This window comes from Aythya marila (genome assembly GCF_965140915.1).
Source record: "Aythya marila genome assembly, chromosome: 5".
NCBI lineage: Eukaryota > Metazoa > Chordata > Aves > Anseriformes > Anatidae > Aythya > Aythya marila.
The window spans coordinates 59,331,637-59,354,334 of record NC_139046.1 but is presented as its reverse complement, the minus strand read 5'-3'; the positions used below and the strand labels follow the sequence as shown (position 1 = coordinate 59,354,334).

The following is a 22,698-nucleotide window of genomic DNA, read 5'->3' as shown; positions in this document are numbered from 1 at the left end:
TTCAGCTGACATTCCTTCTTGCTTTGACTTACAGTGCACAACAGTAACACCATTTTTTTACAACCAGAAACAGTTACAGGAAGCCTGCAAAGAATCAGTTCCCATTGCTTCATAATGTTGAGCTACAGAAGAGAAGGTAGGAACAACAAGACACCATAGAACCGAGAACAGAGAAAAACAAGTGAAATTACCAGATTTCAGTTTGTCCATCAGGCAGATGGACAAAGTTTTCTTTACTGAACACTCATTTTGCAAGTTCTTGTTCAAGGCGCTTAGGTGCTAATATTAATTCACAGGTTTTGATTTAGCTAATTTCTAGCATTTTACCTGTTTTCCCAAAACCCAGCATCCCACTGCATCAAATGGAGCTACCTCTCACATTAAGAAGTGTAGGGGCTCCAGTTTCAGATGTGTGACTGTCATCTGACAGTCTAAATGGTTACTAAGCCGTTACTAGCACTAAATAGCTGTTCATACCCTTCCCTTTATTGCATCATCTACTGATGAAACAGTCAACACAGCATCAAATGGAATCATCCAATGCAGGCTGCGTTAACCCTTTCCATTTGTTTTTATGGGGATAACAGTGCCAAAATTATACAGGAGAGAACAGTACTTCACTACAAGGCAGGGCTTAATGGGTATTTTTGAAGAGCTAAGCATTAAAGGCATGCGTAGATCATAGGAAGCACCATTGTTGGTGAAGAGGGGAAGGGAGCAGGAGCAAGCTTATTAAGTCAGTCTTGTGAGATACAAGCAATAGAGGATGATGCAGGTACACGGTATAAGCCACTTTCCAAAAATTGGACTTAAGAGCACTCAGTATACCTTTTCAATAAGGCTTTTTTCCTTCTCCCTTCACTGACTCAGAAATCCTACTAATAGCTGTGGATCCCAACCACCAATGAAAAGTTGTCATTTGCAAGAAAAAAAGCCAAGGAATACCCCACTCTATCAATAATAAAGATGCCATTGAATACACAGCTTCCTCTCTATGATAATAACAGCAGAAAAATGAACTGCATATGAAAAGTGTCAGCTGCATCCTTTAGTGCACTAGAGGAACATGACTGTGAAAAGAGTGATCTCAGTTCCAGGACAGATCATCTCCCCAAGTACTTGAGTACCACAGTCATACACATAAGGAGATGAATTAAACTCTAGTGCCAAAGAGATTATTTAGTACCTTTCACATCCTCACAGAGAACTTTTCAAATGGAACATAAGAAAAAGTCAGGAGGTCCTGGATTACACTCTGAGGAAGCCATCTGATCTTTCTGAAGCCATTCTCTTGCATAGCTGGCAGAGGAATTGCACACTCTGTATTACCTTCATAGCAAAGCTGTAAATTGCTCCAAGCTTTCTGTGAGGTACAACACGCAAGCAATACACACACATGCACACACCAAAAAAATTTACAATAGCACTTTTGACTTATTTTTTGACTTATTTTTCAAAATATCTTTCTAAATTAAGAATCATCATATCTGAAAAAAAATATTTCTACGCTGCTATAGCCTCTCAACAAAAAGATACAGTTGTGTATTTGGCCAGGATGAATAAGGTTTGATATAAGGCAAAGCATGTAAACAGGAAAAAAAAAGGTCACCTTGAAGATGAACACAAGATCCTTTCTGCATTCTCCCATATAGCAATTAATCACAAACCCTCCTATTAGCTGAAGCAAATGGGAAAAAAATCCCAGTTGTTGCACCAAAACATAGCATCATAAGGAGGCTAGAAGATGGCAGAGCTTTCCTTGTGCCTCGTCTCTGCTCCCTACGTGCACTACACTACAAAAAAAAAACAAACTGACCTGTCACATCTTTCCCAGGGTAAAAAGATAGCTGACATTAGCTCCCTTTGAATTATAAATACCCTTCTTCTCCAATCCTCAATTTTTATATATATTTGTTTTCAGACACACATACATCTACGAATATGCATGCACATGTGCGTTAAAATTTATACACAACACCCTTGTCTTGATAGAAAGTCAGCAGTTTGCCCCACCAGATTGTGCCCTACAGCATCCTACAGAGTTGGCAAAATTCACATAGCAAGAAACAGTCACCAATTCTGTTCTCCCATATAAACAAGGCAAAATTCAGCACATATTTACATGCAGTACATGAAATACACTTTGGCATCCGTTTTCTTCAAACCCAAAGTAAGCGCAACACCATACAAAGCAAGGATAGACATTAGTAAAAGCAATTATTCCTACAAGATTATCATTAAAAGCAGCATTTGCTGCTTTATCACTAACTACTAAAACTGAGGTCCATCCTTGACTAAAACCACTAAGAGATTTTAACAGGCAGAAGAAAAAAAGTATTATTTTTTTTAGTAGGTATAGTAGCAATATTCAATATTATGTTTTTGCCTTTTTTTAAAAAACAAAACAAAAAAAACAGATTCCAGAACAACAGCACCCAATAAACCCAGACAACTTCGGCAAGATCTCTGAACTATTGACTATTCTAAATGTCATTTCCCAGCCACAGTCCCTTTTGGCAGATCACTCCATAGTAGCTAAAAAGAGTCCCCATAATACAGATGACTTATTGGTATCACAGATCACCCACAACAAAATCAGGATTTGCATTCCTAGGAAGGGAACTGCTGAAAATTTCCAGGCTAGGAAAGCATGCTTTCCAGTATGAGGGCTGCAGAGCCTTGATTCAAAAGAAAACAGGAAAGGACCTCTAGTGGGCTGAAATTGAACTGCCTGGGAGCCAGAGCACCCTTACGCTTGGCCTCGCTGCCGGTACACCGCAGCTACTGCGTCACTTGGCAGGAAGGCCTGAGTGTCACTTAGTGACTGGCACCAGAGAAACACCAAACAAGTGCAATTACAGCAGGAAGCCTCCTTCTTGGGTCTAATTAGAAATATGCCTTGTCTGCTCTCAGTCTTTGAAGGGATGCGCTTCCATTTGCATCAGAAAAACAGGAGACAGGTTCTGTTTTATCATGTAGGTCACTAGCACGTCAGACCACTTCAAAGTGGTTTTATGGGGACTAAATTTTGGTCTGTTCTCCCATGTGCCTGGTGACAGGACGAGGGGGAACGCGCTTAAGTTGCGCCAGGGGAGTTTTAGATTGGATGTTAGGAAGAACTTCTTTACTGAAAGGGTTGTGAGGCATTGGAACAGGCTGCCCAGGGAAGTGGTGGAGCCACCATCCCTGGAAGTCTTTAAAAGACGTTTAGATGTAGAGCTTAGGGAAATGGTTTAGTGGGAACTGTTAGCTGTGAGGTTGGACTCGATGATCTTGAGGTCTCTTCCAACCTAGAAATTCTGTGATTCTGTGAAATAACATGATGTCAAGGGAGGTTCAAGCAAGCACAGACTCACATGCATTTTCTGAATAAGGATTCAGAATATTATTCAGCCTATGTCAAGGCATCTGGTTGTGTTTTGTTCTTCAAGACTTGTTAGCTGCAGGCAGTTTTCCGCAGGCAGCAAATGTATCACTAATTACATCCTTAAGGTAACTCCTTCTGGGTGAAAGAGCTTGGAATTCTCTATGTGAGCTCAAACATCACAATTTTGTGTGTTGTCATACGAAAAATAGACTAATGAATGTATTCAGAATACTTAGGTAATAAAGCAGGCCAGATTAAGAAGGCTTATAAATATGTTATCTGAGTCAAAAAAAATATCTTGTTTTGAAACAAGTTGATGATTCAAGTTGTTATAAATTTTCTCTTGCTAAATTTAGGTTTGCCTTCAACTCAGATCAGTTCCATCTTTTCCCAAAGTAGCCCAATTTACATCTTCAGCGTTACAGGCACAACTTAGCTCTCTTTTAAATAATCTAAGCAATATCTTCTCCTTCAGCAGCTACACTCAAAGGTTTTGAATCAATTGGAGAATGACCACAAATTAAAGATGACATTGTTAAGCAGACATGCAAAGAACTGTGTCTTCTGCAAAACAGCATCCCCTGTTTTGCAGCAGTGCTCCTTGTACCATTAAGCAATGTGCTGGAAAGAATGCAAACCGTTTTACAGAGCGGGCACCTGAAAAGAAAGGTACTTAGAGCACGAGGCCAGAAGAATGCATCTGGTCTGCCCTTCATATAAAAAGCAACAACTGTACTGCCCTGCCATAATGGAAATGCGTGCCTTCAAGGTTAGTTGATAGAAGTATTCATGTAGAAAATAATGAATAAACCAAAGACACCAGAAAGTTCACATGTTATCATCAAGAACCTGATCAAGAAGTAGAGTCTTTTAGCCTTCATTTTTTTGGACCAACCATTATTAACTAGGAACATCACTAGCAGCAGAATAATTCAACTTACTTTGAAGGAGTACTAGAGGTGCGGTAAAGGTCTAATTGTGCATCCCCTCTGCAAGAATCAGTAAAAAGTAGCAGCTGTCTTTAAAATAACCGATAAAATCCTTCAAGTAAGATTGTGTACAACAGAAATAGTCCAAGAGAGACCTCTGTGATTAAGAAGAATAAAGAACTGGATCTGAAGAGAAACGGCTAAGGGTGAGGATGAACAAGACAACACACTATGAAAATACTCCTTAACTTTATTCAGTCAAGCGATTCCTATCTCAGGAATTAAGTTTTTGAAACTTACCTGCTTTTATGATAGAAATAACAGCAAATGAAGAGAGAGCTGACCAAACTCTCGAGAGAAATGACTGGAAATGGGACGTCCAGCACAGCTGCTGAACAAGGCAGAATATAACATATGAAAAGAGATACAGGCATTAAAGTGATTTCAGGTGCAGTTAAAGTCACTTGTAAAGACCTGGTGGGAAAAAAATGAAAAAAAAAAAAAGTTTTGTATTTAGTTTTGGGTTACAATGAAAAATTTTGCCAATAGCATGAAGGAAAAATCAAAGCAAGTCTTTTAAAACAGGCTGGTTTACATAGGAGGGAAAGCTTAATATGAACAAAGAAAATATATTTTGCTGTATTCCTTCTTTTCTGAAGGAGTTGGTAATCTGCTTGGACTCGCTTTAAAAGTGTCAAACCACAGCACCCAAGAAACTGCCTGCTATTCCTCCAGGTGGTTGCTTTTAACATGACTGAACCACTCACTTTTCCATTAATTCCACACCAAAGATGCTCACCTGGCAGATGAAGATCAAAATACTATTTTGAAATGGCATAATTTGTGAGCATCCAGGTTTTACACACCCAGTTTCTTCCTGTATCTTTCCAAAAAGAGTTCTAATTTACTGTCAAGCTAGCTGTAATTATGAATGCTCTATTACTATTACTCTGACCAAGATGAATGTTCTGGAAACAAAATCCATATAGAAGTAGAAATATTTGTCATGGTTTCTTGAAATGCCATTATCTTCAGCGAATAGCACAACAATAGACTTCAGATAGTAGCAACACTTTGGTTGCTCTATGTTTCTACTGTTCACAGTGAATGGAAACATTCTACGGTATCCCCTCTTTTCATTTTCTCATCCAACAACCACTCCTCCTCTTCCTTTCCAGCGAGGAGAGTGCTGAAAAATTGTGGGTTTGTTGGTGGGTTTTTTATTTGTTTATTTATTTTTCTTCCTGATAGGGCTTTGTAATCAAAAAAGTTTGGTAGCTTTTGGCTTATTCATCTTCAGCACCAGGAACTGCAGCAGCATTTCCTCCTTTGCTAGGATAAAGTAAAATTAATGGGGGAAGAATTACATACAGGGAAAAGTTTTCACGTGGGCTGCATTTAGGCGGATAACTGCAATAAGTGATTTTTCAGAAAGTTAAGTGCTTAGCTCACAATATGCCTAGCAGTTCAGCAAAATCCCATGAGATTGATTGATTCTCAAAAGCTGCCAAAGGCCACTCAAAATCCTACTCCAAATGATTTAGGTTCAAGTCCATTGACTTTTGAAGATATTTGGAATTCTAAATACAGCAATTACTTATACCACTGCATCACTTTGCCAGTTCTCGTACAGCTGTAAAGTTAGCCTATTTTTACTTAAATTCCCTTTGAAGATTAACAAAAAAGTATCCCTGCTAGTCAGTCAACATACTCTCCTCCTCCTCCGGCTCCTTAAAATCACCTACTAAAATATTTACTTAATTTCTGTAATAAGTAAATAAATATTATAAAGTTTCTAAAACTTTGGAGAAGTCTTAATGGAGAGTTTACTTAACGTCACTAAGGAATAGCAAAGCTAGGCAAGCCATATTGACAAGACCGTGTTTTTAAAAAGTAGGCTATCCTGGTTTTGGTTTTTACCATTTCTGTTACAGTGAGAGTGACACTAAGCACTTTTTTCAAGAACCACATACTTTGAGATTCCTTTACTCCACCTGAAAAGTTTCCAAGCGCTACATAGTATTGACTCCAGCTCTGAAGTTCTCAGTATAACATCCTCAAAAAATCAGAGTTCAAACACAGCTCTTCAATAGCTAAGAGGGCATCCAGAGTAATGTATTTTTTTACATGACATTTCTCTCACGTATTTGGATATCATACAACGAATGCCATGAAACACAATGCTTAATCCATTTGTTTTTCCAGTCATGCATCCCGTTGAGTGGATACTGTAATTAAAGCAGACACTTTTCTCACAGAGCAAGGACATCAGTGGGTGGCTGTTTTAGTATTTACAGCACCAGTTGCATACAATACTTAAACACATGGTGACCGCTGAGCATGTAAGAACTCCATTTTAATAAAAACTATCCATGCTGAGTCTAAGCTCTCCTTGAACCAGTATCCATAATTACAGAACCCAGTAACTAATGACAACGCATCTGTGGCCCTTCTGCGGTTTTCTTTCCTGTCCGGTTGTCTCCTGACAGGCCAACAGGCTCTGAAGAGAACCTCCAACAAGGTTCTAAGAAAAACGTTTCAGTCAGCTCTTTATTTCCTCACCTGGCAGTCTGTACAAGGCAAAAGCAGAAATGGATGCATGCTACCCTTCTGCTAACAGAACTTTGGCTGTTCTTTGTCTTTGATAAAATAATTTCATCCTCTTGTTAGTCTTAATTACCATATCACACAGTGTAGAACAGCTAATTGCACACACTGTCCACACGAAGACAACAAATACCTTTCAGATGCCTTATCTATCTACTTTCCTCTCCTGCCTGTGCATTTCATAACAGAGCAGCAATACAAATGCATTCAACTGACCTTCATCAGATCAACCATCATTTTACACATCAACGTCATTACTGCAAAACCTTCCTCTCATCTTCTCCTAATCTGACAGCCTTCTGCACGTGGTCATCTTTTATGCTGCCTGCACTGGAAAGGTCCCCAGGAAGGTACAGCTGTACAGACTGAACAAAATGTTTCACTTCATCTCCAGGGGATTCTCTTCAAACTAATGAGGCCTCCTTTCGCTTTTCTAAACATTTTCTGGGTTTGACCACCAAAGCAAGACACTCAAACCAGGTTAGTTTACTCGACTCTTTTCTGAGCACATTATTTTATCTGTCCTTAACCACTTCACTAAAGAGCAGCACTAGAAGCCAAGCTCAGCCTTGAAATACAGGAAGATCAGCACAGCTGTGCAAAGCCATATCATTTATTTCATCTAATGCAACGGGTCTTCTCAAAGTGGATGGCAGAAGCAGAGAAAGACAGGCTCTGCCTGGTTTTTTAGATCCTCAGCTAAGACTCAAGTAACCTGGGAACAGTTCATACCTGTAACCCCCTGTGCCTTTCAGAGAGACACTTGCTCGGGATTATCTTCCCCCACTCCCTAATTCTCATGCCCACACCTTCCTGCCATAGTCACATACCTTGGAAGCTACAGCCACATTTTCCTACTTCTCTCTTTTCTGAAGCAAGTTTTCCACCAAACTCTCTTCTCCCCCAAGATGCCATAACTCACCCAGCAGCATGATCTTTAGGAGCTTACCTAGATTCTGGAAAAACAGTAACCTGATGATGCAGAGAGGCTGCATCCCTCTAGCATGCACGTGCAGGTGCTTCTGCATTTTTGAATTTAGTAGACCCTCTTCATAAATAAGCAGAATACCTCAAGGACAGAAGCCAAAGGATGTCTGTGACCACCACTGTCCAGGTGAAAATGTAGAACTAAACAGTCAGATTAATAAGATCACATTTTGCAAGTAATTAGGAATTTACTGTTCTAGCGCCACACCTGGCTGCTTTTTACATGTCCTACCTGTTTGTGCCACCAAGTGGGTCCAACCACTCCAAACTGCTCCAATCTTTTCATGTGAGAAAAACTGAGTCTCTATCTTCTTGGGCTCAACAAGGAAAATCTCTTCACTCACTAGCTGCCCATGTTTGTTGCTACCCCAGACGTAGAGGTGTCCTTCATCTACAACAGACAAAGAAGTAAAACGTGTTGAAAGTGACATACATAGACAACACCACATACGTGCTCTGCCTCAATGATTTTGAGGAAAGGACAATGTCTTAACCACTTACACACAATTAATAATTAGAATATCAGTAGTTGTAGATCACAGCAAATAATGTAACTACCTTCCAGCACCTGGAAAGCTCTGACAGTCTCTTTAGAGGAGCTGCAGGCTCCCAGCTCTTCTTGTAGCTCTCCTGCTGCCTTCAGCTTCAGCAAATTCATTAACTCCCCCAAAGCAGGGACGGTCTAATGCTCCTTGCCCCACCTTGCTCAGTCATTTCCTAAGGGAACATGGCACGGCTAAGAAAATATAATCAAAGCAGATACTACCCATCAAAGCAAAATCAAAATATCATGACTCAAGGCACTGCTACACAACTCCTGAGACTTCTGTAAGCAATCACTTTTCTTCCCCATCCTCTTTGCAGAAGCATTTGTGCAAGTACCACTCCAGGATTCCACCCACAGGGATAATTATATTTACAGAAACATCCACACTGCTTTGTGTGGTTCCCCAATCTAAGTTGGAGTAGCTCACAGCCTAACAACCAAATGACAGGAACAAGAGAATTGTTCGGATGAGTCCTTCTGCAGATATCACATATCATTAGTTCAATCTTTTCAGCACAAGATCATTCAGCCCAGGTTCTAGACCTCTGTGTTATAAAACAAACCATAAGCAGCACATAACTGAGCTGTATCAGACCTCCTGAAGGTAGGCCCTTGTCCCCCTGCATGAGCAGAAGAGATACCTTACACACCTAGGGACAGGCCCAGAAAGACCACAAACCATAACTGGCAGCATAAAGTTGTTCAGTGCACAAACCCACAACACTCAAGGCTTCTAGAAGTCTCTCACTAACACTAATAAATTCCCTTTCAAGGTGAAACAAACACACCTTTTAGAAAGAAAAAGGACATGACAGAAGCAGCTTGTTTCAACAAAGAAAAACACTATGGCCATCCACAAGGCATTTTCCACAACTAAAATACACTGTCTCGTTGCCTGTTCCTCTGCAGAAGGTGCATTTAATTGATCCTAAGAGGTGTCACATGCTCAAACCTCATCTCATTTCTTGAGTAGCATTTTAAGTTTTGTTAAAACCTAAGACTTGGCAACAACTTTTTTTTTTTTTTTTAATGAACTGCCATTCATGTTTATAACAACACACTTCAACAGTTACATCAAAAACCTCCTGATTACTGGTGTTTAGTATCCCACCAGCAGGCGGCTCACAAAACAGAGCCAAAGAAAATTACGTCATTGAGCATGAAATTCCTAGAAAAAAAAATCCCCAGAGTGATGCTCACTTGTTAAATACTACACTCCACACTAACTTAAAAAGAACAGGCATCTTTAGAAGCTAATGCAGGATGAAGGGCAGCATAGCAACACTTTATTAAAAGTTCTGGCACCTACTTTGTTATATTTGGTACCCCTGTTGCCAAATAGACTGCTCTCAAATAAAAAGCAAAAGCATGAAAGAATGATCTGTTCGCTCTCTAAACGTACAGAGTGTGCTAATTAGCTAAAGCAGATTCTATTTGTCCTGACAGTTCTTCACTAATTGCACACAGACTTCGAATCTCAGAATTCAGTGTAATTGACATCTAACATCTCCCCATACAACTAAATCTCTCTGCATAAGCAAATACTCCAGTACTTCATTTAATGACGGCAGAGGTACCAGATGGCTGCATATTTGCTAAGAACTTCTCCTTATGAAGTTTGGTATAGAGTTGTCTTCAATGTATTTTCCACACTTCAGAATTGCAAGATTACAGATGAAAAGATATCCGTTCCTCCTTCTCCCAGTATGCCAGAAAAAGAATCTTTATTAGACTTTCACTACCAGATATTTAACATCCAGCACAGAAGCACTGCCTAGAGATCAAAGAACAAATGGCACAAGTTATGCAAGTGCCTATGTGATCAAAGCAATTTCCTGCAGCTTTTAATAAGCCTCGTGCTCTTACACTGCCTCACACAGACAAACACACTGCCATAGAACTGCCTCAAATCTCACATTCCCACACAGCACAGCCATCATTTCAGGTGGCAGAAGCAGGATAGCCACAGCAGCCTTTCCTGCCACCTAACATGCCCTTTCACACAAAGGGTTGCACTCAGGCCAGCACCCACCCACCCATAGTTACCTGATGCAACGTCACACTGCAGCTGCAGAAGTTTCCCAAATCCCTTCAGAGTTTCTTACCACTCAAAGCCCAGACCCTTACTTATTTATAAGGGCTAAGATTTACCTGACCTTATGAAGGCAACACACAGATCTCAGAACTCAACAAATGAATCTAGGTCTTAAAAACCATAGAGTTCTCACAATCCAAAACCACTACAAAACAGCTAACCAGCACTACGCTAGATCAAATTTCACCAGCCCAGCCAAAATTGACAGAACTATGCAGAGCACAAAACCCTTTTATAAGTTGAGATGAAGACTTGCACTTCTGTATCTAAGTCCTACCTGTAAGTGACACGGAATGATAGGAGCTTGCAGTAACTCTCTTCACTTTTACATCTTCCAGGCCTAGAGAAAAATCAGTCTTATAAAATTGGTCAAGCAGATATCACTTCATGCATAGATATAAAATACAGAGCTGTATCAAGTATAATTAATACCATGATAATGAATTTTATAACAAAAGCTTCTGCTTTTCGGTCACAGATACTGCAAGACTCAGTATCATTTTTCCCCATAGATTATGAACTCATATGCCTACTCTGTTTTAGATAGTCAACTACATGCTTATAATACCAAGTGGCTTTATAACAAAAGGATGCTACATATTATTCAAAACTGTAAAGGTGTAAGAGCAGAAATACAAAGAAATTACATTCCTGGATTACCTGTCACTTCACAGGGTTCCTTTGCAGACAGGAAGAGGGGGAGCGTTTTTCCTTGGTTGGCACGCTTTGCCCGAGATGCCATGCCAGTGCCCCACTGTAACGCCAAGCCACTCTCTTCCCAGAGTAAACACAGAAAAGATTAAGACACAATAACCACTAACAAAATAACTTAACTCATTAATTAAAAGGTACATCCACTCCGTTTTCACTAGTTGGAATTATACTTTAAAAGCCTGTTGTGCCAAAATCAGATGGCACCAGAGTTATCCATATGTTTAGGATATAACCAAGCTACAAACAGTTCTAGCGTCATTGTACAGCTAACAAAAAAAAGCTAATTAGATACTAAGCTGAGGCCTATATTAGGAAGTTATCAAGGACTTGGTAACAGGATTCCCTTATCTTTGTGCTAATGCAGTTGTGCATCCAGCACAGAGAAGGAGTAAAGGAGTAAAACTACTAGTCTTCTGCTCAAGAACTGCCAAAGACTTGACCTAGCCCTAAATCAAAATGTCTTCTAAATGCAGAGCTCAGGACAGCTTAATTCCCAAATATTCATACAAGCACCAGGAATGTCACTCTTCTTCCAGGTGCCTCCTCCACACCTTCAGTCAGACTCCACTATCTGGAATCCATACTGAAGTTCATGTAAAACTAAACTGAAATAAAAGAGTGTGTGCAGTTTGTTGTTGCAATGCAATCATGCCAATTGCAAGTTTTTGAGTTCTTATTATTCCATGAACAAACTCAAAGTCTCTAAGAAGAGCAAAAGAAATATTTAAAAATTACAGCCCTCCAAAGCATACACACAGGAGACAACAGAAGAAAGTCAGAGGAGCAGATTTTCAAAGGTGCATGAGTGAACTCTGAGTAGGTTTCTTCTCTCCCCTCAGTAAAAGAGCAGATTCATTTTTTTTTTTTCCAGGTGTCTATTTCAATTACATCATTCAAACAGCCATATTTCAGGTGCAGTATCATTTTGAAACATTTTATATAAAATTAATTCTTTTGCACATTATAATTTAAAGAATTCAATATACTCTGATATTTTGATTGACCAGAAATATTTTTTCCAGGAAAAGTCTCCTTTTATACTTTTCTTCAGAACAGGAGAAAAGAATCGCATGAGTTTTCCACCCATCACAAAAACACCTTGTTCCCAAACTTTCAGTTCTTGGAGAACAACTTTTCACCAGAGATTTCCAGGAAGATGCTTCTAGCACATTTACTGTCCACACATTACAGCTTTCTTTGTTTGTTACTGAAGTGACAATACAATGATAACATTTACCTGTAGCAGCAAGGGCATGTCTCAGTCCTGCAGCAATATCCACCACTTTCTCTTTGAGGGACTGCTCAAATATAAAAAAAATAAAATAAAATAGCAGTTTTCATACTTTTTGCTTATAGAAACAAAATACGACATACACATCAGTGGAACACTATGAAACTAGTTCTCACAACTCCAGCCTGCATGTCACAACGTACACCAATGTTTTGTACTACAAACGAAGTGCATTCTGGCCAACAAAAATTAGTAGAAACATCTTTATATATATATATATACACATATTTATATATATATATATATATATATATATATATATCTCTCAAAGCAAATGATTGTGCTGCATTGCAGCAATAAATGAAAAGGCACAGTCAAAATCCGCATATTAAAAAAAAAAAAAAAAAAAGAATCCTGGCAATACAAATACATTTGTTTCTTAATTTTAACTTCACGTTCCTCAACAATTACACTAAAACCTCCACAGCAAATACTGGTGACCTGCAATAAGTTCCAAAGTCCTGTGATCCAAACAATACAGCAGATGGGCAACCTTCAGCATAGGTGGTGCTAATATCTTACAACAGAAGACTATACCACAGCACGTGTACATTAAACAAGTAAGTTATGTCTGCACAAAGCAAGTCAATTCTGATATTTCCCCAGTTCTGATTACCCTGCAAAATTATTTTTCTTCTTGTAGACAATACACTACATGAAACAGATGGCATCAAGTCCAAGAATTGAACAGGACACAAAACAAAAGAGAAAATGTTCTGGAGTAATGAATGGCTCCTGTGGTCAGGGAGGAGACAGATTCGAATTAGCACCGTCCACACCATCACTTTCGAGGCATCGTACTGGAATGATGCTCCCAGGAAAAGTCAAGGATGTAGAGCATCAGGTGAGGTAACCCCTAGTCACTAGCAGACTACCAGTTGTCCTCCCTTCCTGCGTTAATCCCAGATCATCACAAAACTCAGAAACACAACAGAGTTTGGCATGAACCATGAGGCTGTTTCTTGTCAGAGCGTCCTTCATGCGCCGAGGTTATCACTTGCGTTACACGAGAGTTCATTTGGATGGAAAAGAGTTTCATTAGTGTTTCTCAAATAAGGAGCTACAGTGCAAATTAGGGATTAATTAGAACTCCTGTGAGAAATTTATTTACCCTGTTAGGCTTGCAGTCAATATCAAAAAGCCTTTCTGATATTACAGGAGTCTCAGTACCTATTACTTAAAAACACGTTGAAGCAAACAGTTTCAGGCTACATTGCGAGCTCCCTACTCACACTCAGCAGTACCACTCCTACAGTTAACACCATAAACTTCCACGAGTTACAGGAACAACATGAGCTACGCTGCCAGAATCCAGCCTTTAGCACTTACAGGAGGTACTGGACAGCAGAGAAGTTGTTAAGTAGCTTTCCATCCTATTTCCTTGGAAGCTGATACTGTTTGATAAACACGAATTGAAACAATGTAGTTTTTGGTTCCTTTACACGCAGAAACATAAATAATCTTAGTCTCAAAGTATCTAACTAAAGTATATAGTCTCAGTTTGATTTTCCTGCAGCTACATACTTTCCCATACTGATACTATTTTGGGAATCACCAAGCTTGATTTCATCTAAAGGCTTTTAAGACCAGGAAATAATACTACAGTTCTCACTGTGGGAAATAAATTTGTAGTCATAAATGCACCTGAAGAATAGCACATACTTAAAAAAAACAGAACTGCACAAGAAGCAGAAGAGCAATGTACCAGAAGGATTGACATCACTAATCTTGTTGAACTCTATCACACAGTTTATTTTTTCAGGGTGGATTACTGCTAGGCTGTTTTGTTTTACAAGGCATCATTCAAATAGTTAAGCACAAGCCTTGAACAAGGCATGCAAAGGTATGAGTAAACTCCAGGTAGCAAAACATATCTGGTCTCTTACAAACTTGAGGCAAAACTTCAGCTGAAGTCAAGTCAGATGGTTTCATTAGCTTTAATGTCACTTCACGTCACCTGAGCATCAGACTCGCTCTGCAGATGTCATCCAAACGTATTAATGAATTGTTCTAATCACAAGTGAAACAGACAGCTTTCCATAACAAGTGGGTAACTTCTTCAAACAAGGAAATCAGCCTTAGCTTCTCATTTCTGAATCAATGACTATCTTTGGTCCTTTACTTTGTAAATTCATTTCGTCAGATAGACTCCTTCAAAAACAGTTGAAGGGCCGGGCTTAAAGCTGACTGAGGTCGCCACGCCTTCAGTTGCTGTAAGCAACATAACACTCAGAGCAATAAAGCACAATTCCTTTTAAATCTTTACCTCAATCTTTTGTGGAGTCAAGCACGGACCTGAAATCTGAGGAATTCCTAATTGTCCAAAAGCATTAGACCCACACGACAGAACTACGCCAGTTCCTGTAAAATAAAGTGTTAGAGTCTGATCAGCCTATAAGTGAGCAAAAACAAAGCACCGTAACATTCCATCAGGCAAAAGTATCACAGTGAAACAACTCAAAAAAGACCTAGCGTCTCCTATTCCAAAGCCGCTGAGGACACAGGCTTCTAATTTTACACATCATGGTTAGTAAAGTAGATAACAAGGTGATACAAGAACCAGGGACTAACTTAGTTTGCAGGTAGCTTAGAAGTTGTGAGTGCCATGCACTGCACAAGCAATAGCAATGTGGAACTTTTGGTGTGTTCTCTACATCACTATTTCCCCCCAGCTCCTAGAGAGGCAGACTTACCTACTAATATGATTGTAAAATCCCAGCCACAGGCAACTTCTTTTACATGAAAGCCAGACAGGGCAGTGCACAAAGTGAAACGCAGTACATCTTCTGTGTGATTCAGTCCCAGCTGCCCTTCTTTGTTATGGCCACACACAAAGAGTTCTCCAGCACCTGGAATAACAAATAAAATCACATCCACTTGACAGACTAAAAAGCAAAGTCTATATGCCATGAGATCCTGTGACAGACAAGGACAACTGACCGTGTCATTTTAGGCACTGCAGTCACACAAAAAGTCACACTCCTTCTCCCTCTCATCCTCAGTACAGGAAAATTGACAGCCTTGTATGAAAAGCTGTTGTATGAAATAGGTAAAGGAACAGTCCTCACAAATCCATTAAATAACCACGGAAAATAAACAAAACAGAGAAAATTCCCCAGGATATTGACAAGCATCAGAGGAACTGGTTTTGCAACTAAAAATTTGCAACTAAGCTCAGAAACAAAAGCCAAAGATAGGTGGCAGCACCAAATCAACAGGGAAGCACGTCTTTCTTGTCTTTCTTTCAGGCTATCCTACGCTCCTTGCGAGTGCGATGTGTTTACCAGTGATAACTGCAGAATGTCCCCCTCCTCCAGTAATGCTCTTAATGTCTTCACATTTGCAGGAAACATCTTTCAGTGACTGAGGTATCAGCACATCCTCTTTATGACCAACACCAAGTTGTCCATAGCTGTTTGCACCCTTCAAATACACACACAAAGAAAAAAAAAGTTAAAAGAAAAAAAAAATTAACAAAAAGAAATGCGCTCAGCTCTGCTCCTATGAACAAACAAGGTCATCAGGAACATGTCACACGTTAACCTGCAGTATTTGCTCCTGAAAATCCCCCAAAAGGAGATCTTCAGCCCTGCAGCTGTTGCATAAGGCCCCCAAAATTACAGACCACGAATATCTTAGATCTGCTGCTATGAATGCTGCCACTGCAACCCCACTGTTGCAAGAAATATGCTGGAATAAATCACAGCGAGACTAAATGTAAGCTAATAGAGAAACCTCGTAATCAGAAAGGATTACCACCTGTTTAGCTTTCATCCTAACGGTTCCTACTCATCACCAAGACGTAATTCATGCCAGTAATTTCCAGCAGTACATCCCCAAAATAAGATGAGAAAGACACGCTACCTTATTCTGGAACCCGAGCAAGGAAAGCAGAACAAACTCTTAACTCACAGCGGGCAAAATGGAAACAGAGCACGTGTTGATAAAAACAAACCAGAAGCCACTAAACCAATTCAGGTGCCCAGTCCCAAAAGGCCACCTTCGGCACCCCCATCTCGTACCCACAGATGCGCTGCCCGGCTCCCCCCGGCCGCACCGCCCCCGGCACCCACCTACCCAGGCGAGCAGCACCGCGGCCATGGGGCCGGCAGCCCCGTGTCCTTCCCTTCCTTTCCTTTCCTTTCCTTTGCTTTCCCTTCCCTTCCCTTCCCTTCCCTTCCCCGTCCCGTCCCTTCCCGCCCCACGGCCGCCGAGGAGGAAGAGGCGGAGCGGGGGCAGGCTCCGGCGGGGCCCCGCCTCAGCCCGAGCAGCCCCGGAGCCGTTTCAGCCGTTAGCGGCCGTTGGGTAACGGTCCCCGGGTACCGACCGTTGGGTAACGGTCGCGCCTCACGCGCGCCGCGTCAGGGGGCGACCCCCTCGCCGCCCCCCGCCCCAGTCACCCCTCACAAAAAGAGGAAAAATTCCCCGGGGAATGAACGCACGGGGGCAGAAGAGCCGAATCAGAGCTTAAACACACAAAATCTTAAAATAAAGGCGTCGCTCTCTATTGACAGTTAAAGTTTCCACAGTCACAGAATCACAGAATCCTCTAGGTTGGAAGAGAGCTCCAAGATCGCCCCGTCCAACCCCTGACCTAGCACTAACCAGCCCTCCACTAAACCACATCACTGAGCTCTACATCTAAACGTCTTTTAAAGACCTCCAGGGATGGTGGCTCCACCACTTCCCTGGGCAGCCCGTTCCAATGCCTAACAAGAGTTAAAAAATACACTATTTAAAAATACTTAAATTGTTACTGCTCTATGCATAGGCAGAAAGGTTGGGTGTGTGAAGCCAAACGTAGATGTTAACCCTGTGAAAACGCATCCTCTATTACTTTTAGCAGTACTTACACTTTTTGTTACACGGGTGCAAATAAAGACATAACTGCTGTCTTTTCCCAAAATATTTGGGATCAGGTGTTAATTTAGGAGATGTAAGGTTTTCTACTCAATGAATACGTAATTCAGGCAAAGTCTTGTAGTAACACAGATCTACGTTTCAACAACATAATAATCCAATCATGTTTTAAAATGCAGCTGAGTTATCACAGAAGCAGACAGCACATCCTCACTGCTCAAAGACTGCTTCTTCTTCAGGAAGAGGCAGCATCTAAAATCTATTTGAAGGTGTGACATAAACTGTAAATGTTGTAGACCACAATTCTAGAAATTAAGAAAGTCACAGGAAAATTACATCAAGTCTAGATACACAGTGAATGTGTTTGGAAAGATAGGGCCAGTGACTGCTTATGGAGCAGATGCAGCCTACCAGAAGGCATATGAAACAGTCATTATCAAGCACAGAGGTTCTCGAAAGCCCTTTCCAATTCCAAGAAGATTTGGACCAACATCTCCAGTGCATTTGCGATTTCAGTCAATTTTGCCAGTGACATCCACAGGTGCAAACCGTGGTTTTTCTGTTAAGATCTACATATGAAGAATCAGTGCCTAGCACGATACAAAACACGCCCTACGCATCGCAGATCTTCCATTCAAACGTATCATTCCCTGTACAGATATATTCATTTCGCAGACAGGGTGGCAGGAACAGCAGGCAGCACAGCTCTGTACAGCTACACAGGATGCTTGAAACTATTGTAGGACACTGTTTGCTATCAAATGTTTGGATCTTTTCATTTGCTTGATAGTGAATACAGGTGTTCAGGCCTAGCAAAGAAGAAACTAAATCCATCTTCGTGCAGCTTGCAAAATCAATGACGTGACTGAGCTGTCAATGGGATATTTATTCTTATAAAAAAAGACATGGGCTTTAGCCATATCTAAGAACTTAAACACCAGAGTTTAAAATGAGAGCCATTTTAGAACTGGGCTTCACTTTGTCCTGTGAAGCCATTTTGAACATCGAATTGTAATTTGGGAATGGTTTTAGGCATTGCAATAAGTCACTGCGTGATGGCTTGCTATAATCTTGGCTAAATTTATTCAGTGAGGAAAAAGGCAAATGATATTTCTTTAGTGCCTTCCCTCAGGTGCAATACCAGGGACAGAAACAAAAATCCTGACTCTGAGCTGACAGCAAATCACTTGAAATAAGCAGAATTAGGATTTCATGCAACAGCTCTTTATCTCTGCCTTCTACTAGAAAGATGTTAATCAGTACAGTTGCAATTTTTTAGGGGAAAAGATGATCTCTTTGAAAATGGAGATTTGGCCCCTCCATTTTATCTTAATGAGCTTCCCAGCTATTTGTGTCCTGATGCCTGGATCCTAATCAGTCAAGTTTTCAACTTAATAGCATAGGCATAGAAGCACTGATTACTATAGCTTCTGTGCTATAACGTCTACAGTACTGTAAAATTAGCAGCATAGACTACTAGAGTCAGACAGACATTTCCCTGTACCAAATTATTCTGTGACTGCCTCATAAGCCACCCTCTGAAGCATCTGCTCCCAGCCCTGATCCATAGACCACAGCTGTGGTCCAGTCTGGCGATTTCTCTAGTCCTCTGCTAGTTTCTGAAAAGGAACTCTAGGACTCTTTTATCCAGGGAGGATAGAGGTGGAGGAAATGCATTCTGTAAGCGACTTTAAACAGAGAAACAAATAAAATGATTATCCATATGGGCCATTCACTCTCCCACTTGTAAAGGCAAGTTCTGCATACGGCAGGTTACAAGCCTAGAAAGAAATCAGTGGGGAAAAGAATAGAGTTGCTGAGCACACCACACTGATGATGGGAATGTTTAACTTCCAGTTGTTTGCCCATCTTGCTGAGGGCATCGACGACAACATCCAGCTCACGCCGTAGCTCGTTCACCATGCTGGCAATGCTCTTGGTGCCTTTCAGGATCTGCACACTTTGAGTATATGGGTTGTACTTCATGCCAAATGGGTGCTTGATAGTTTTTGCAAACTCTCTGTTTAAGCAAAAAAAGAGAGGGAGTTTAAACAAAAGACAAATGCATCCTCTGTGTGCAATCCGTATCAATAACCACTTTTCTAAACCACTTTCATGATAATTATAATTACTACATCTCCTCCATCGAATACATGGGAGACCAAGCAAATATTAAATTCAGCTTTCCAGCCCCAGGAAAGGTAAGTATTAAAACTGTACTAAGAATGAAAAGATTTGATCCTGCTGCTGAGAGATGCACGAAGTCAAACCTGCTTCTACAAAACAGGGAAGAAGAACTGGACCTCATCTTTTCTTTTGCTTCTTCAAAACTTTCAGAAACAAAGTAAACCTCCTGAAAAGTTGTAATGAGACATTCTTGCTTGCAGGTGACCTTTGGATGAAAAGGCTTGACTTTGGCACTGCCAGAGAGCAAGTGCTGGGTAACATAATGTGTTATCGTGTCAGAGGAACATCACCACTAAAAGAATCCATGATGAAGATGACAAGAAGCAAAAAGCAAATAAAAAAAAAAAAAAGTATGATGTGAGGCCATACTTAGTGCATTGCTTCTTAAAACACGTCTGCAGATGAGCAGTGGTTTAAGCTTAACGAACTGAATAACTCTGAAGGGTCATATTTCACCAAAAAGGATCAAAAATGGGGTTCTTCAAACACAAGACTGCTTTACAAACAAGAGCAATATTTTCAGAATCTGGTTAAGCCAGCAGAGTCTTAATCTCAAAATAGGTTACTTGGAACCTAAGGTTAAGAAACACCAGTCATACGATGCTTTCTGAGAACACAGGAGCTGCTCAGCATGCACCCAAAAGGACACTGCCCTGTAATTAGTGCCACACTGAATTCACCTAAAAAATCATCCCTACAGTAGGTACTGAGGAATTGGTTGCGTTTTGGTTTTTTTTTTTGTTTGTTTGTTTGTTTTTTCCTAAAAAAATACTTTTTCTAAAAGTATTTTTAGAATTATACCTCATAAAAATGGCAGAACAGTGACAATAATAATCAGTTATGAGCAAAGAAAGGAGGGAAATAAGCAGTGGATGTTCTTACCTTGAGCCCACTAATTGAAGAAAGCAAGCTAGCCCCATAAACGCTTAGCTGTCCCTCTTGCTTGCACACCCCAAACTCTACAGGGAAGAAGTAGCACTGAAACAGAGAAGGGAGTAAAATAATTCAGCCATCTGCAAAGATGCTGTGGTGAGCTAGATGGGGGCATTTCTATTTGCAGGTGGTGTCAAACAGTTTCAGATGTCATACAGTCGTTGCTTGGTTATCGCTCTCACATATTGAAAGAGGCAGGAACCTGAATGGAAGGGTGAAGAACCACAGGACTGCACATTTCTAATAAGCAAGTCAGATAATATAGTTCATCCAGGTAAGCTGGAAGCTGTTAATCCCAGTAGGACCACAGAAATTTAAATCTGTTTTGAGAAATATTGTCGTGACATGACAGGTTCAGCTTAAAAGAAACACTGGACATAGAGGACCTTGGTGAACGACAGCCATTACAGCTTGTTCCTCATTTGCTTAGTGTTTAAAAAAAAATAATAAATGTTTAGTTCACTGGATTTCACGATTCCTGCAGGTATATGGCAAGGAATGGTATTTTCTTAGATTCTGCTCCCAATGAAGATAGCAACAATTTTACCACTAGCTACAATTGGCAGGGGGGAGGAGGTGCCCCTCATCTGATGCCCCAGGCGATGCAAGACCAATTTCCCAGAACTGAGCAAAACTGAGTTCAGCCAAAATAGAGATGTGGCCTAGGAGCTCATGGCAGGTATCACTGGGAAAAAAAAAAAAAAAAAAAAAAAAAAACACATCATCTTTCTTCATTGTAGAGTGAAAAAGCAACACAATTGAACAGATACAATATCTCATGTGAAACATTAATAGCCAAAAGACAGAGGAGTATCAAATCAAAAGACAGAACTATCAAATCAAGTTCAGCTGAAAGCAACCAAGCAGGTCATACTAGCTCTACAAAAGTAAATAAACTCAGATTTTTAGATGAAGATGTCTAAATTTAAGATCTAAGCTGCACATTTATAAGGCAATCAAATGTTAAACCAACTTTGCCTACAATGACACCACTAGGAGTTCTCCAGTAACCTGCTGTGCTTTTGAAAGTCCCATACTTCTGAAGGTGGCACTTGAGCATGCCAAAACATCATTACATTCAGCACGAAGGCCAAGTCTTCAGCACTTTTAAAAATAAGTTTTCTTGCTGGCATTCTTGAACAGCCTTTGAGTAGCTTGGCTTCATGATGCAAGATTCAAAAACATTACCTTTCAGGAAGAGGGACACATCTTCCAGCTGGGGAATATTGTCCTCCCTGTACCCACAGTATTTGGTGAGCAAGGGCAAGTTTTTAAGGTACTCTCTGCAGGCATGAGCTGGGTAAAACTTGTTAAGCTCTCGGTATACAGTCCCCCAGGTCTTGATCTCCTCCTCTGTGAATTCAATCTTGGGAACTGGATCACCACTAGAAGGAGAAGAGGACAAAAGGACACGCCTTGATAAAAGGTTTGTAAGGATGAATCATTTCCTTACTATTATTGTTTAACATTCACATGGCTGTGACACTTGGTCAGGTTTAAGACTTCACTACACCGCAAAATACACAGTGACATCTGGTCTGCACCCTGGAGAGCTTTCAGGCTAAGGGGCTTGCTCTCTTTCCCACCCAAATCAACTGATAGGATTCTTCACATTGACCTCGCTGGGACCTGAAAGCTTTGGTCTTTCCAGTTTGTGAATGGGATCCATTTTGGGGTCCAGATGCTTCAGTTTTCCTTTTCACAAAGAAAACACAGTATTTACTCACTACATGGCTCAGGTCTACAACAGACATTTCACTGGTTGCTCACCACAGTCAGTGCCTGCCATCTGAAAGGGCAGAACCACAGAGCATGAAGGGACTCGACCACAGCTTGCCTCCAGCAGACTGGAGCCTGCTTTGCCCCCCTCCACACAGGGCTGGTTTCCAGCTCCTCTGAAAGCACAGCTTGTTTGGTAGGAGAGCTATTTAAAAGGTTTCACCCAAAAGCTGGGTCTTCATGGTTTCAAGGTGGCACGGTTTCAGACAACTGTCACTCTGTTCCAAGCAGAGCTGCTGCTTTGGGTTTTCGCAAACAGGACACTTCTGCCTTCTCCAAAAGCTGGATGCAGCATCTACCATTTAAGAAGAGGAGCTTTGGCCCTCCTCACAGAGAAGGGCAATACAGCAAAGCAAAGCTACCAGAAGCCAAGTGTGGAGCACAACACAAAGAGGTTAGCCA

The 22,698-nt window shown here is 40.7% G+C and overlaps 2 protein-coding genes across 2 annotated transcripts in view; both read right to left on the bottom strand.

Annotated features, from left to right (window-relative positions):
• SERGEF (secretion regulating guanine nucleotide exchange factor) overlaps positions 1-16,680 on the bottom strand; it is a 137,167-nt gene extending 120,487 nt beyond the window's left edge. Inside the window, 8 exon segments of the mRNA XM_082762653.1 lie at positions 8,123-8,281; positions 10,810-10,872; positions 11,193-11,306; positions 12,484-12,544; positions 14,804-14,898; positions 15,231-15,386; positions 15,822-15,960; positions 16,615-16,680. Of these exon segments, the coding sequence (XP_082618779.1) occupies positions 8,123-8,281; positions 10,810-10,872; positions 11,193-11,306; positions 12,484-12,544; positions 14,804-14,898; positions 15,231-15,386; positions 15,822-15,960; positions 16,615-16,638 (811 nt within the window). The 5' untranslated portion in view covers positions 16,639-16,680.
• A 2,490-nt stretch (positions 16,681-19,170) lies between these two features.
• LOC309878633 (tryptophan 5-hydroxylase 1-like) lies at positions 19,171-21,348 on the bottom strand (the record flags this gene model as incomplete). Its single annotated transcript, XM_082761381.1, is given in 5 exon segments — positions 19,171-19,417; positions 19,701-19,834; positions 20,467-20,562; positions 21,075-21,089; positions 21,091-21,348. Coding segments are annotated over 5 exon segments (708 nt in total). The 5' UTR covers positions 21,307-21,348.
• Positions 21,349-22,698: the final 1,350 nt, after the last annotated feature.